Source organism: Magallana gigas, chromosome 6 (assembly GCF_963853765.1).
Source record: "Magallana gigas chromosome 6, xbMagGiga1.1, whole genome shotgun sequence".
Lineage (NCBI taxonomy): Eukaryota > Metazoa > Mollusca > Bivalvia > Ostreida > Ostreidae > Magallana > Magallana gigas.
The window spans coordinates 52385509-52399108 of NC_088858.1; the positions used below are offsets into that span (position 1 = coordinate 52385509).

Genomic DNA, 13600 nt, shown 5'->3' on the forward strand with positions numbered 1-13600 from the left:
CATTGTTTTAATTCTAGACTAAAATGAATTAAAGTGCACTTTAAAAAAAATGACAGTTCTTCTTATACCATTCAAAGTTGCTTTAAAAGGAAAAGAGTAAACGAAAGTAAATCGACAGAAGTAAATTCAGACCGTGTTCATGATTTTTATTTTAAACAACATGTGCGTAATGAATTAAAAAACATTGAGAACAAAGGTAAGCCAGTGGCACGTCCCTTTGCCCACCTAATGACACTGAAGCGGAACAACGACTCGGTGTTTTAATAGCAATTTATTATTTCTCCAAAGAAATGACGAGGTCGTTCTGTATGAGTAGTCTGCACTCTAAATTCAAATGCCCTTAACTAGAATGAAAGGCTATTAATGACCACTTTGCGAATGAAAAGATTTTGTTTTTAGACTGGTTGATTTGTTAAAAAATACACATGTGTTAATTCCTAGTCATACGTTGGTACCAATAAATGGCAAGGTAAAACCATCATCTGTAATTTTTCTTTTTTCACAAGATATTTGATCAGAACACACTGATAACTCAACTAGATGCATATATCATAACGATAGTTTATATATTTGTATTTAAACAAACTTAATTAAAAGTTTTTTTCAAAATATTTATGAGAAAGGTTGTTATGTTGTTTTGTATAATGGGGTGTGTTGTTGCTTAATATGAAATATATTAATTTTCTAAAATGTATTTCTTAATTCTGTGAATTGTACCTCTGAGACTATGAGAGAAATTTAAGCATACTTTAGTAAGAATCAATTAAGGACTATGTGCGGTATTATGCATTTTTTGCCCCCCCCCCAAATTAAAGTTTTACAACGAGGTTTAAATATATGTTGGAAGATAGTTTAAATCATATTGAAAATAAGGGTGTAAAAGATTATCACCACAATGACGTCATAATGTAGAAATGGCGTCATGAATATTGCCTTATTTTTAGAAATTGATGTTTTGTAGCAAAATGTGGGTGTTTTCCGTCGGTTTTTCGACTGGGAAACATCGAGCGCAGGCTTGCTCAAGTACCATTTTTTAGTATAATGTGTATAATTATCTGAAGAAAAGCATATGTTAAAATCGTAATTGAGCAGACCTGCGCTCTATATATCCGACTGCAAAATATAAAGCAAAAATGAAATATTTTCATTTGTTTCTAAATTTGCGGGAAATAGGTCATTTGGGTGACGCCATAGATACACAGCAAATGAGCAACGATGACTAAAATCAAGATTAAAGTGATAGGCGTCCACAGTACAATGATTTTTAAAGATTTTATTTTTATATGATACTATTTAAAAATTGGTTAAAATTGGGGACATATATTTGACCATACTGCACATAGTCCTTTTCCGAAAAGTTAAATTACCCGAAATGTTACATTAATCCCCCCTTAAAAATATTCCTACCGTCACAAAAAATTTAATTCATTTATGTTATGATCCCAAACGTTTTGTACAATGTGTTTTATTTGAAAACGTCTGATGTTGGATGTTGAAATATGTACCTTCATTGAGTATTTTTTCTTTTCTTTCCAGATAAAGCTGCGGGTGTTTCATATAGCCATGACATGGCAATATCACTACCAAACTACAACGTATTATACGTTTTAAAACTGCTATTCATTTTGCTTATTGAGCCGCAACCTTTATTCAAACATAAGTAACTTGTAAGTCTACGTCGTTTATAAGTGTCTTGTCAAATGTACAGGAAGCAGACACCTACCCCCCCCCCCCACCACCCCAAAAAAAGGAAACCTTCTGGAAGTCTCATCACTTGCATTCGTTTTGTCCTGAAACAATATCACTGGCATCAGAAAAGCAAAAACCTACAAGAAATAGACAGTTTTTGTATACCTTTTTTGAAAAGGCTATACATTGTCTAGAACATCATTTCAAGCTTGGTTAATCGTGGTTTGCTTAGTTAATCATTTCGAAGATATCGTTTCACCTTGTGGTATTAAGATGACAAAATGGCATGTTGTTCGTTCTTAATCAAGTAAATGACGTTTCGTTTAAATTTCTAGTCGATAATCTTTACCTGTCCTTTACCGGAACGTCCCTAATAAAGGTCGATCAGTGATGACTTATTGAGTCAATTGTGGATTGTGGATAAGTGCACAAGTTATCCTAGGCTGTATTTACGTATCTTTAACAATATTTGATTAATGAGTCAAGGCTTTTCGGGAACGAAGTGTGCTTAAAAACTCTATGCTATCAAAGTTGATCGTATATGTAATATCGTGCTTCAGAGTAAGTCTTTCCCAACGTTTTACTTTAAAATACATTTTTTTATTTAAACCTCAGATGATTAATGAAAAATGTATCGTTTAGAAGAATAGGGAAACGATGAAATGTGTATATCTTTATAATTTGTTTTTTTATACTCCCTTAAACAAAATCAGCAATATATATTTTTCTTTAAAATGGACAGATTCTTATAAAATATAGAGTCAATATATCACTGTTGTTAGCAAAAATACTGATTTGTTAAAAAGCATTATTCTTTTTCAAACAGCATTGCATAGGTAACGCAATATCAGCTTATGTTCTTGATACATGCTTTTAAATATTAATCAGCTTAAGAGATTTCTTAAAAAAACATTAAAATTGTTCAACCATATGTTTTTGTATGGATTTGTCCGTCTGTAGCTCGAAATTCTTGTCCGAAAAGTTAGAAAACTCATTTTAGGAAAATGTGCATACATATAAAAAAAACAGCAAAGACACTTGCCATACATAATTACATATAGTTGATTTTTAAAATAGATAATAATCAATAAAATGAAATCCCGTTAGTACTTCAGTACTTTAATTTACATAGGTGTTATTTCAAACACAAAGCTTAGTTCAAGTGAACTAAACTTTTCTAAACAGACAATATAATACTTTATTATGGCCATAACATCTACGATGCACTATGTATTGAGATTTTTCAAGAAAATTGCATCCAAGCAATTTTTAACTAACAGATCATAAAAGTATGAAGACTATTTTTACGCCAATATGGGTCTTTTTTTCTTTAGATTGAATAATCTCCCCTTGATTTCAAGCGTTACCGCTGTAGAACCAGTCTTACATAATTCTGGCGTTGAAATATATGCGACTAAAAAAATATCAAACTTGCACGTGCCGTTTAAAATCTGACAGTTTTCAAGGTATCTATAAATAAGTTTTCTTGCAAATTCAATACTTGTGAATTAATTATATCGACTTTATCGATCAATATTCAGGTTCTAAGTCTTTACGGGAGTGATGATTTGTACTTGTGTCCAAACATTTTGTTGCCAGAGTAGCTGTCTAGAAGAGTTTTCATCTTAAATTAAAGTACATTTAGATTACAAGAACAGGAGAAACTTGTAAAATTCAAGCTGACTAAACTTAATTAAAGAATAAATTCAGACAGTTTGTTTTTTATTTAAGGAATGAATTCAATATTTATTTGTTTTATACGATATAAAATGGTATTGGGCAGTTGACGCTTTATAAACCGCGAAGCAGTTTTTATAAAACAGCGTATGATACGCTATTTATATATCGGATGTACGTAACTAATCTCAGTACAATATCCGTAATGAGACATTAATAATTTATTTTTCTTTGCTCTTATCAGGTTTTAATTAAATAAAGATTGTAATCTTACAATAATAGTATACTCAGATTGCTAAGAGAAAATATTTTAATCAAATCAAGATATGAAAACGCTCAATCGTATAAAACTACGTATATGATTTAGTAAAAACACTACACACATTAAATAAGAACAGAGTTGTTAAGAAAACAATCGTTTCATGAATCATGCTTAAAACTCAACACCACGAAACATATTACAGTAAGCAGGTAAAAAAACAACAAAGGCTGAAAATTGGTTCTGTTTGAAAGAATGCTGTAGATTCAGTAAGCATAAAAATATTAAAAAACGGCTTCCATTCGATTCAAAGTGAAGGGAATCATATTATTCCCATTACAACATTTATAGTAAAAACATTCTACGTTTAGTTTTCTATATAAGCATGAAATAAGGAATATATTTTTTTTAAATTTCCAATATCACTTTTTTTTTTCGTTTAATTTTTTATACTTATATGTACATTCTCCAGAGAAAAAATGCCCACACATCGTTAACTTGAAATATATTTATTGAAAATTAATAACAAATTGCAATAAATAAAAAAACAATGGTTTAACACATGATAAACATGCATATCACAGATCAAATAAGGTCTTTAAATACAATTCAATTAATATTTCTTTCCAGGCACATATCTGGAGCCAATGACACCAGTTGATCCTCCAATAAATCCACCGTCAAATCCACTGGCGGAAGCTGCAGCAGCGGCGGCGGCGTTGTTAGAAGCAGCAGCGGCGGCGGCAGCTCCAGAGTTCTGTCCAACAACGTTGGGGTAGTAGACAGCTGGTTGAACAAATTGACCACCAAATTGACCACCAATCTGACCGGTAAACTGGGAACCTCTAAGTCCAATCTGAGGTCCAAAGTTGGCAGCAGATGCAGAGGCAGCGGCAGCAGCAGCGGCGGCGTTTCTACCAGCAGCGGCAGCAGCAGCAGAAGCGGCAGCATTTTGACCAGCAGCAGCAGCGGCAGCGGCAGCGCTCTGTTGACCAGCAGCAGCGACGGCTGCGGCAGCAGCAGCAGAACCTCCAAGTCCGTTAAATTGTGGACCCGATTGGAATTGAACAGACGGTACTTGTTGAACAAATGGTCCGTAGTTAGAACCAATCAACTGATGTCCAGAATGGCCTTGGAATCCTGTAAATGAAGATCTCTGTGCAGAGGATGCAGCAGCGGCGGCGGCGGCAGCAGCAGCAGAATTCATACCACTTGCAACAGCGGCAGCAGAAGCGGCAGCTGAGTTCCCTCCATTGAAACCTCCATTGAATCCAAATTCATGATCAAATCCATTGTTGAAACCAAGAACTCCTTGTTGTCCAAAATGATGTGATCCATCTGAGGCAACGTTGGCGGCCGCGGCAGCGGCAGCGGAATTTAGGCCACTGGCGGCGGAAGCAGCAGCAGAAGCGGAGTTTCCACCGTTAAACCCCAAAATGCTGCTTTCAAATCCATTGTTGTTGATTCCGATGATGCCGCCATTAATTCCATGTCCTCCGTATCCTTGGGATTTAGGATAGTAGCCAGTGTTGACTGGTATGGCAATTGTGCAAGCAACGAGGCAAAGGAGGGAAACAGCAGGGATCATCTACAGTAAGTAAAATGAAATTGTAATTTAATTGTTATTACCAATAAAGGAGAGTCATATTCTTTTGAGACATGTGAAGCTTTTGGAAATCTGTTTGGATTTATAAAAGCCTTGAACAACTTTTTATTTGTAAATCAAATTGAAACAATATATTTTCCTTTAGTCTTTCCTCCGTTCTTTTTTGTAGTTTTGAGCTTAATGTTTTGCTATTCTTACCTTGAAGTGTCTTTCGGTGAACGAACCTGGACGATTAGTGACAACTACAACAAAATCTCGCCTATATATACACATGATCATTGACGTAATCAGGAAAGAATATGCATGAAGTTTGGTAGTTTTGCATTACTCATTAATACTGAACCAAATTCCATTGGTTCGCTTAATTTGAATGTAATTTGAGTTTAGTTACTGTGGTTATTTTAGGTAATTCATTGAAAGTTGAATTGTTGACTTTCTTTAATCATGACAACGTTTTTATTGTGAATGCTTGTCTAAAAAATTCTTAAACAATCATTTATAAATTGTGTGATTTATAATTAAAAATATTGATAAAAGAGGAAACTTCATATGTTCAGTTAAATATTATAAAGTAACACCAACTACACCATGGTTATGCTAATTTAAATCATGTTATCTTTTCAATATAGATATATATATATATATATATATATATATATATATATATATATATATATATATATATATATATATATATATATATATATATATATATATATATATATATATATATATATATATAATTCGAGCATTTCCTTAAGCTATCTATTTTTTTAAAAAAAATTCAAGTCTTGCCAACTTGGATCAAAATAGCATAAACTGAAATATGTTTTAAACATCATATCAACCTGAAGTAGAGGCTTTCTTTTGTTACTGATTTATTTTTAATTTTTTATTGTTACCGATTTTTAACCGTGGGTTTTGCGAGACTTTTTATAAGTTCACTGTAGCATTGAATCATGATTTTTTGAAGTATACACTCTCATAACTGCAGCGGTGTGTGCATACAAATTGTGTAGCGCGTTATGAAAATTTGTATGCACACACCGCTGCAGTTATGAGAGTGTATACTTCAAAAAATCATGATTTAATGCTTATATTTTCATTTTTTAACTTCTTGCCTTGTCTACAAATGTGATTCATACCTTAAAATTCCTATCTTATCCTAAGGGTAAGTTAATATTAATGGAAGAGCCACAGTAACAGCCACAGGTGTGAACTTTGATTTTCGCTTGTGACGTTGCAGTTTACTGCGTTCAACGTTTGTGACGTCATAATAAAACTCGTCAATTTGACCATTGACTACTTGGTGCAGTTAGAGGCATTTGAACATCACAGAATTTAATGGAAAAACACAGTAGAATATAAATATTTCTTTTTAAATGCATCTAAGAATAATTCCACGGAACAAACTTATTTTTTAAAATGGCAACAAATATCTACTTATGTGGAATCTAATTGGCTCCTCTCCTTCTATATGTATTTCTCCTTTCTATTTGATTTTAATATTTTCATCAAAGTTTAACTTAATTAAAGCTTTATTTCTTATCCGTGTCTCAATTCTAGATTAATTTGAATGCAGGTGCACTTAAAACATGACATTTCTTCTTATACCATTCAAAGTTGCGTTAAAAGGAAGAATGAATGAAAGTAAATCAGCAAAAAAAAATTCAGACCGTGTTAATTATTTTTTTAAACAACTTGTGCGTATTACTAATGAATTAAGAAGCATTGAGAACAAAGGTAAACCAGTGGCACGTCACTTATTTATTATTTCTCCAAAGAAAAGACAAGGTCGTTCTGTATGAGTAAACTGCACTCTTAATCCAAATGTCCCTAAAAATTTGTAGGAAAGGCTATTAATGGTCACCTTGCGAATAAAAAATTTATGTTTCTTTTGACTGGCTAATTTGTTACAAAATATGTGTTCATTCCTAGTCATGCGATGGTACCAATAAATGGTAAGGTAAAACCATCTTCTGTATTTTTTCCTATTTCACAAGATATTTGATCAGGACACTTACAAATGGACTAGATGCACACATCATAACGTTAGTTTATAGATTTATATTTAAACAAGACTTTTAAAAAGTTTTATTTAAAATATTTATATGTAGTATCTATAGAATATATTCAGATAAGTATAAAAGAGCATATTATAATTTAATTTGCAATAAATACGCAAATAATACAAGAGCTTAACAGATGGCTCAAAGTGTATTTCTTAATTCCCTGAATTGCACCTTTGAGACTATGAGAGAAATTTAAGCATTTTTGAGTAGGAATCAATGAATTTACAAAAAGTTAATTAATTCCCACCTTAAATATATTATTACCGTCACAAAAAAATTAATTCATTTATGTTATGATCCCAAACTTTTTGTACAATGTGTTTTATTTGAAAACGTCTGGATGTTGAATGTTAAAATATCTGCCTTCATTGAGTATTTTTTCTTCTCTTTCCAAATAAACCCGCAAGTGTTTCATATAGCCATTGCATGGCAATATCACGACCAAACTACAACGTAATACACTTTTAAAACAAGTATTTATTATTTTGCTTATTGAGCTTCAACCTTTATTTAAAGATAAGTAATTTGTAAGTATACATCGGTTATAAGTGTCTTGTTAAAGGTACAGGAAGCAGACCCCCCCCCCCCAAAAAAAAAGGAGAAACCTTCGGAAGTCTCATATCAATTGCATTCGTTTTGTCCTGAAACAATATCATTGGCATCGAAAAACCTAAAACCTACAAGTAATAGAAAGTTTTCGAATACTTTTTTAAAAAAAGGCTATACATTGTCTAGAACATCATTTCAAGCTTGGTTAATTGTGGTTTGTTTAGATAATCATTCCGAAGATATCGTTTCACTTGCGGAATTAAGATGACAATGTGGCATGTTGTTCGTTCTCAATCACGTTAATGACGCGTTTCGGTTAAATTTCTTGTCGATAATCTTTACCTGTCCTTTCCCGGAACGTCCCTAATAAAGGTCGATCAGTGATGACTTATTGGGTCAATTGTGGATTGTGGATGAGTGCACTAGTTATCCCAGGCTGTATTTCCGTATCTTTGATAATATTCGATAAATGAGTCAAGAGTTTACGGGAACGAAATGTGCTTAAAAACTCTAGGCTATCAAAGTTGATCGTAAATGTAATATCGTGCATCAGAATGAGTCTTTCCCAATGTTTTACTTTAATTTGATAAATTCAAACTTATCAACAAATAATGCTTGTTTTATCTTTTAAAAACAAGTTTTTGTCTAAACCTCAGATGATAAATAAAAAATGTATCGTTTAGAAAAATTGGGAAACGACAAAATGTGTAATCCTTAAAATTTGTTTTTTATACTCCGTTGAACCAAAATCAGCAATATATTTCTTTTTATTAAAATGTACAGATTCTTAGAAAATTGAAAGTCACTATATCACTAATGTTAGCAAAAATATTGATTTGCTAAAAAGCATTATTCTTTTTCAAACATCATTGTATAGGTAAAGCAATATCATCTTAAATTTTTGATACATGCTTTTAAATATTAGGCAGCCTAAGAGATTTCTTAAAAAACCATTAAAATTGTTCAACTATTCAAAAGTTTAATTCACTTGAGCTAAGCTTTGTGTTTGAAATAACACCTAGGTTGATAAAAGTATTGAAGTACTAACGGAATTTCATGTAATTGATTATTTTCTATTTTAAAATCAACTGTATGTAATTATGCATGACAAGTGCCTTTGCTGTATTTGGATATGTATGCACATTTTCCTAAAATGAGTTTTCTGACTTTTCGGACAAGAATTTCGAGTTACAGACGGAAAAAGCTATATTAATCATGTTGTGTAATATTTAAAGACTATGATGGCCATAAAATCTACGATGCACTATATATCGAGATTTTTCTAGAAAATTGCATCCAAGCAATTTTTAACTAACAGATCATAAAAGTATGAAGACCATTTTACGCCAGTATGTTTTTTTTTTAGATTGAATAGTCTCCCCTTTATTTCAAGCGTTATCGCTGTAGAACCAGTCTTATATAATTCTGGCGTTGAAATACATGCGACTATAAAAATATCAAACTTGCTCGTGCCGTTTAAAATATGACATAAAAAAGTTTTGTTGCAAAATCAATACTTCTGAATTAATCATATCGACTTTATAGATAAATATTCAGATACTAAGTCTTTTCGGGTGTGATGATTTGTACTTGGGTCCAAACATTGTTTCACCCCCTTTCTGCCAGAGTATCTGCGTAGAAGAGTTGACCAAAATTAACTTTTTTGGAAGGATTTTACGAATACTACAAATTACTTTACATACACCCTTTCCATATATATAGTTCAAACGCGATAATAAATATTTTAAAAAAAAATGTATGGAGAAAAATAAAACCGAGTTTGAAACTAGTAACATCGTAAAATTATATTCAGGAGAAGTACATGTAGAGGTGTTTATTATACAACCTTGTTCCATACTACAATGTTTATTGGAGATAATTGTGCCAAAGGTTATCCCAAACTAAAGCAAAAATAGACGCAGGGGGGGGGGGGGGGCAGTGTAAAGTAAATGAAGCCTGCATGGCAACTTTCATGTATTTCAATATTCGTAATATTGCGACAAAAACATGAAAAGAGTGTCGTATGGTTTCGGTGGTGGATTTCAATTACACTCATGGTAATGAAATAGACGACGACAATGATGATGATGATGATGATGATAATTATAATGAAGTAAACGATGATGCTGATATGGTAATGATGGTGAACTTGTTGATGACGAGGAAGATTGCAATGACGATGATTTCGAGGATGATGATGTTGACAATTTCGATGATGATAATGATGATGATGATGAAGATGGTGAAGATGGTGATGATAATGATGATGATGATGATGATGGTCATCATTCAATTAATTTTTGTATAGATTTGTTTAAATTTGATTGGTTTCATTTAAAAACAAGGAACAGTAATGAAAAAAATATTATTGCATTTGGTTGATTTAAATAATCAGGTAAGACGTATCTATAAATTTCATCTTAAATTAAAGTACATGTTTATAACAAAAATAGGAAAAACTTGTAAAATTATAAGTTATTAGCGGAATGAATTATGTCTCCTCAGAGTTATTCACATCATAATATTGTTTCTCTAATATAATATTTGATTTTATTTGATCTTCGGGAGCTTATTCGACCTTGACAAGACTCCTAGCTTTGTCTGTGCCACGTTTTAAGACCAGAATTATCTCCTCCTCTACATGGGGAGTAGTCTGTTTCCCTGTACAAAACGAGAAAGCAAAAAAAAAAAAAAGGTTTCCCTGTACAAAACGAGAAAGCAAAAAAAAATATAAAAAATAAATTCAAGCTGACTTATACTTCATTGAAAAAAAATATTCAGACAGTATGTTTTTAGTCTAAGACATTCCAAATAAAATTAGACAATGAAATAGTATATTGTGTATAATATAAATAACAATAACTTTTTATTACAAGAACTCTAAAAATGAATTGTTATATATCTATTTACCCCCCCCCCCAACGATTTATTTATGTTTAATTTTGTTAAAATGCGCAAGTATCTTGATATGATCTTACAAAAAGAGGAGGCAAAAAACAGCTCCCAGATGACTACTGGACAGCTGCTTTCCCCGCATCTCCATTTTATACGCACGGATACTGTACCTCAAATATCTTACCTGTATAATTAAATGTAGTCCATAATAACAAAACTGACGCACCGTGGCAAGCAGTGACACTGGATTTACTTCTACATTTTTTTCAACGCAAACAATAATACGCTATTTATATAGCGGATGTACCAATCTGAGTATAATATCTGTTATGAGACATCAATGACATAAAACAAAACATCAAAATAAAACTGGGGTACATTTCATGGCAAAGGGCTATCATACATACTATATGTATTACAAATGCACAAGTCTTTTTTAGCGTACACTCATTTGAAAAAGATTGTTGTAATTATAACGACTTTTAAAACATTCATTCGTAGGAATTGCAATGTAAAATTTGAGCTAAATATTTTTCGATATTACATGTCAAATTTTACTCTTTTAAAATGTTCATCTGGGGTATAGTTAAAGCTAAACTCAATGAATCTTAATTCTAGTTGTAATTTCGAAGTAAGATTCATGAACAAACATTTGTTTTTCTTTGCTCTTATCAGGTTTTAATTAAATATAGATTGTAATCTTACAATAAAAAATACTCAGATTGCTTAGAAAATATTGCAATCAAATCAAGATATGAAAAACGCTCAAACTTATAAAACTATGTATATGATCTAATAAAATCACTACACACAGTAATAAAAACAGATTTGTTTAGAAAACAATCGTTTAATGTATCATGCTTAAAACTGAACACAACGAAAAATATCACAAATGCTAAAGTAAGCCACTAAAAAAAAAAAGCTTGAAAATTAGTTTTGTTTGAAAGAATGCTGTATATTCAGTAGGCTTACATTAAACATGAAAAATCCTTCTATTTAATAGTAACTGCGAAATCACGAAGATATTTTTATGCTTTTAATACCACTTATTTTATTTTTTGTTGAATTTTATACTTCAACATTCCCAAGAGAAAAAAACCATAATCCTCATCAACTTGAAATATATTTATTGAAAATTAATAACCAATTGCAATAAATAAAACAAAATAAAAAAAATGGTTTAACACATGATAAACATGCATATCACAGATCAAATAACGTCTTCAAATACAATCCAATTAATATTTCTTTCCTGGTACATATCTAGAACCAATGACACCAGTTGATCCTCTAATGATTCCACCATTAAATCCACTGGCAGAAGCTGCAGCAGCAGCGGCGGCGGCATTGTTGGAAGCAGCGGCAGCGGCGGCAGCAACTCCAGAGTTCTGTCCGACAAGGTTGGGGTAGAAGACAGCTGGTTGAACAAATTGACCACCAAATTGACCACCAATCTGACCGGCAAACTGGGGACCTACAAATCCATTCTGAAGTCCAAAGTTGGCACCAGATGCAGAGGCAGCAGCAGCGGCGGCATTTCTACCAGCAGCGGCAGCAGCAGCGGCAGCATTTTGTCCAGCTGCAGCAGCGGCAGCGGCAGCGCTCTGTTGACCAGCAGCAGCGGCGGCAGCAGCAGCAGAACCTCCAAGTCCGGTGAATTGTGGAACAGATTGGAACTGAACAGACGGTACTTGTTGAACAAATGGTCCGTAGTTAGAACCAATCAACTGATGTCCAGAATGGCCTTGGAATCCTGTAAATGAAGATCTCTGTGCAGAGGATGCAGCAGCGGCAGCGGAATTCATATCACCAGCGGCAGCGGCGGCAGAAGCGGCAGCTGAGTTTCCTCCATTGAATCCAAATCCATTATTGAAACCAAGAACTCCTTGTTGTCCAAAATGACGTGATCTATCTGAAGCAGCGTTGGCGGCCGCGGCGGCGGCAGCGGAATTCAGGCCACTGGCGGCTGAGGCAGCAGCAGAAGCGGAATTTCCACCGTTAAATCCTAAGATGCTGCTTTCAAATGCATTGTCGTTGATATCAATAATACGGCCATTAGTTCCATGTCCTCCAAATCCGTGAGTTTTTGGGTAGTAGTCCTGGATTGGAATAGCGGAAGTACTAGCAACGAGGCAAAGGAGGGCAACAGCAGAGATCATCTACGTGAAACAAAAAAAAATTGTAATTGATAATTTTTTTACCAATAAAGGAGAAGTATCTCCTTCCATGATTTATGAAACCTAAGAGAAAAATCTGATAAAATAACAGTCAAATGATACAGGATCATTTAAGAAAAAATGCGGAGGAACAATATTGAATTAGAACTTTATGTATAACTTCTTTAAATATGAAAATGCATTTTTTCTTCCTAATCGAAAGTTTGTGTTCGTCTGATTCATGAAGCTTTGAGTGCCTTAAAAAATTGAGAGGAAATATTTTGGTTTACTTTTTTCCTGTGCTCTTTTTATTAAAGTTTGAGCTTAATGCTTTGCCTTGTTTCTTACCTTGAAGTGTCTTTTGGTGAACGAACCTGGACGATTAGTGACAACTACAACATAATCACGCCTATATATACACATGATCATTGACGTAATCAGGAAAGAATATGCATGAGGTTTAGGTATTTCGTATTACTCAGTAATACTGAACCAATTGTCATTGGCTAGCTAAATTTAAACGCAGTCTTATTTTTAATTGTTGTGGTTTTCAGGTTAATCTTTGATAGTTGTATCGAAGTTTTTATCGAATGTTGATGACATTTTAATTGAGAATATTTATTTTTAAAGTCCTGAAAGAATCATTGATGGTTAGTATGATTCTTTATTTAGAATTTTGATAATTAAAGACAATATT

At 32.8% G+C, this 13600-nt stretch overlaps 2 protein-coding genes across 2 annotated transcripts; both read right to left on the reverse strand.

The window, feature by feature from the left end:
- Positions 1-4118: 4118 nt before the first annotated feature.
- Positions 4119-5455, reverse strand: LOC117688787 (spidroin-1-like). Its single transcript, XM_066088760.1, has 2 exons — positions 5430-5455; positions 4119-5213 (listed from the first exon to the last, which is right to left on the reverse strand). Exon 2 carries the CDS (start codon positions 5211-5213, stop codon positions 4239-4241), a length of 975 nt encoding a protein of 324 aa, XP_065944832.1. The 5' UTR covers positions 5430-5455; the 3' UTR covers positions 4119-4238.
- A 6402-nt stretch (positions 5456-11857) lies between these two features.
- LOC117688786 (antifreeze protein Maxi-like) lies at positions 11858-13346 on the reverse strand. The gene is made up of 2 exons (XM_034467191.2): positions 13252-13346; positions 11858-12906 (listed from the first exon to the last, which is right to left on the reverse strand). The coding sequence occupies exons 1-2, from the start codon at positions 13330-13332 to the stop codon at positions 11986-11988; spliced, it is 1002 nt and encodes a 333-aa protein (XP_034323082.2). The 5' UTR covers positions 13333-13346; the 3' UTR covers positions 11858-11985.
- Positions 13347-13600: the final 254 nt, after the last annotated feature.

Bases quoted from the DNA above. Each gene is read 5' to 3' on its own strand.
- LOC117688786 (XM_034467191.2), bottom strand. From the start codon at position 13,332: ATGATCATGTGTATATATAGGCGTGATTATGTTGTAGTTGTCACTAAT. The intron at 12,907-13,251 runs GTAAGAAACAAG...TGTTTCACGTAG, and splicing joins TCACCAAAAGACACTTCAAG to ATGATCTCTGCTGTTGCCCT.
- LOC117688787 (XM_066088760.1), bottom strand. From the start codon at position 5,213: ATGATCCCTGCTGTTTCCCTCCTTTGCCTCGTTGCTTGCACAATTGCC.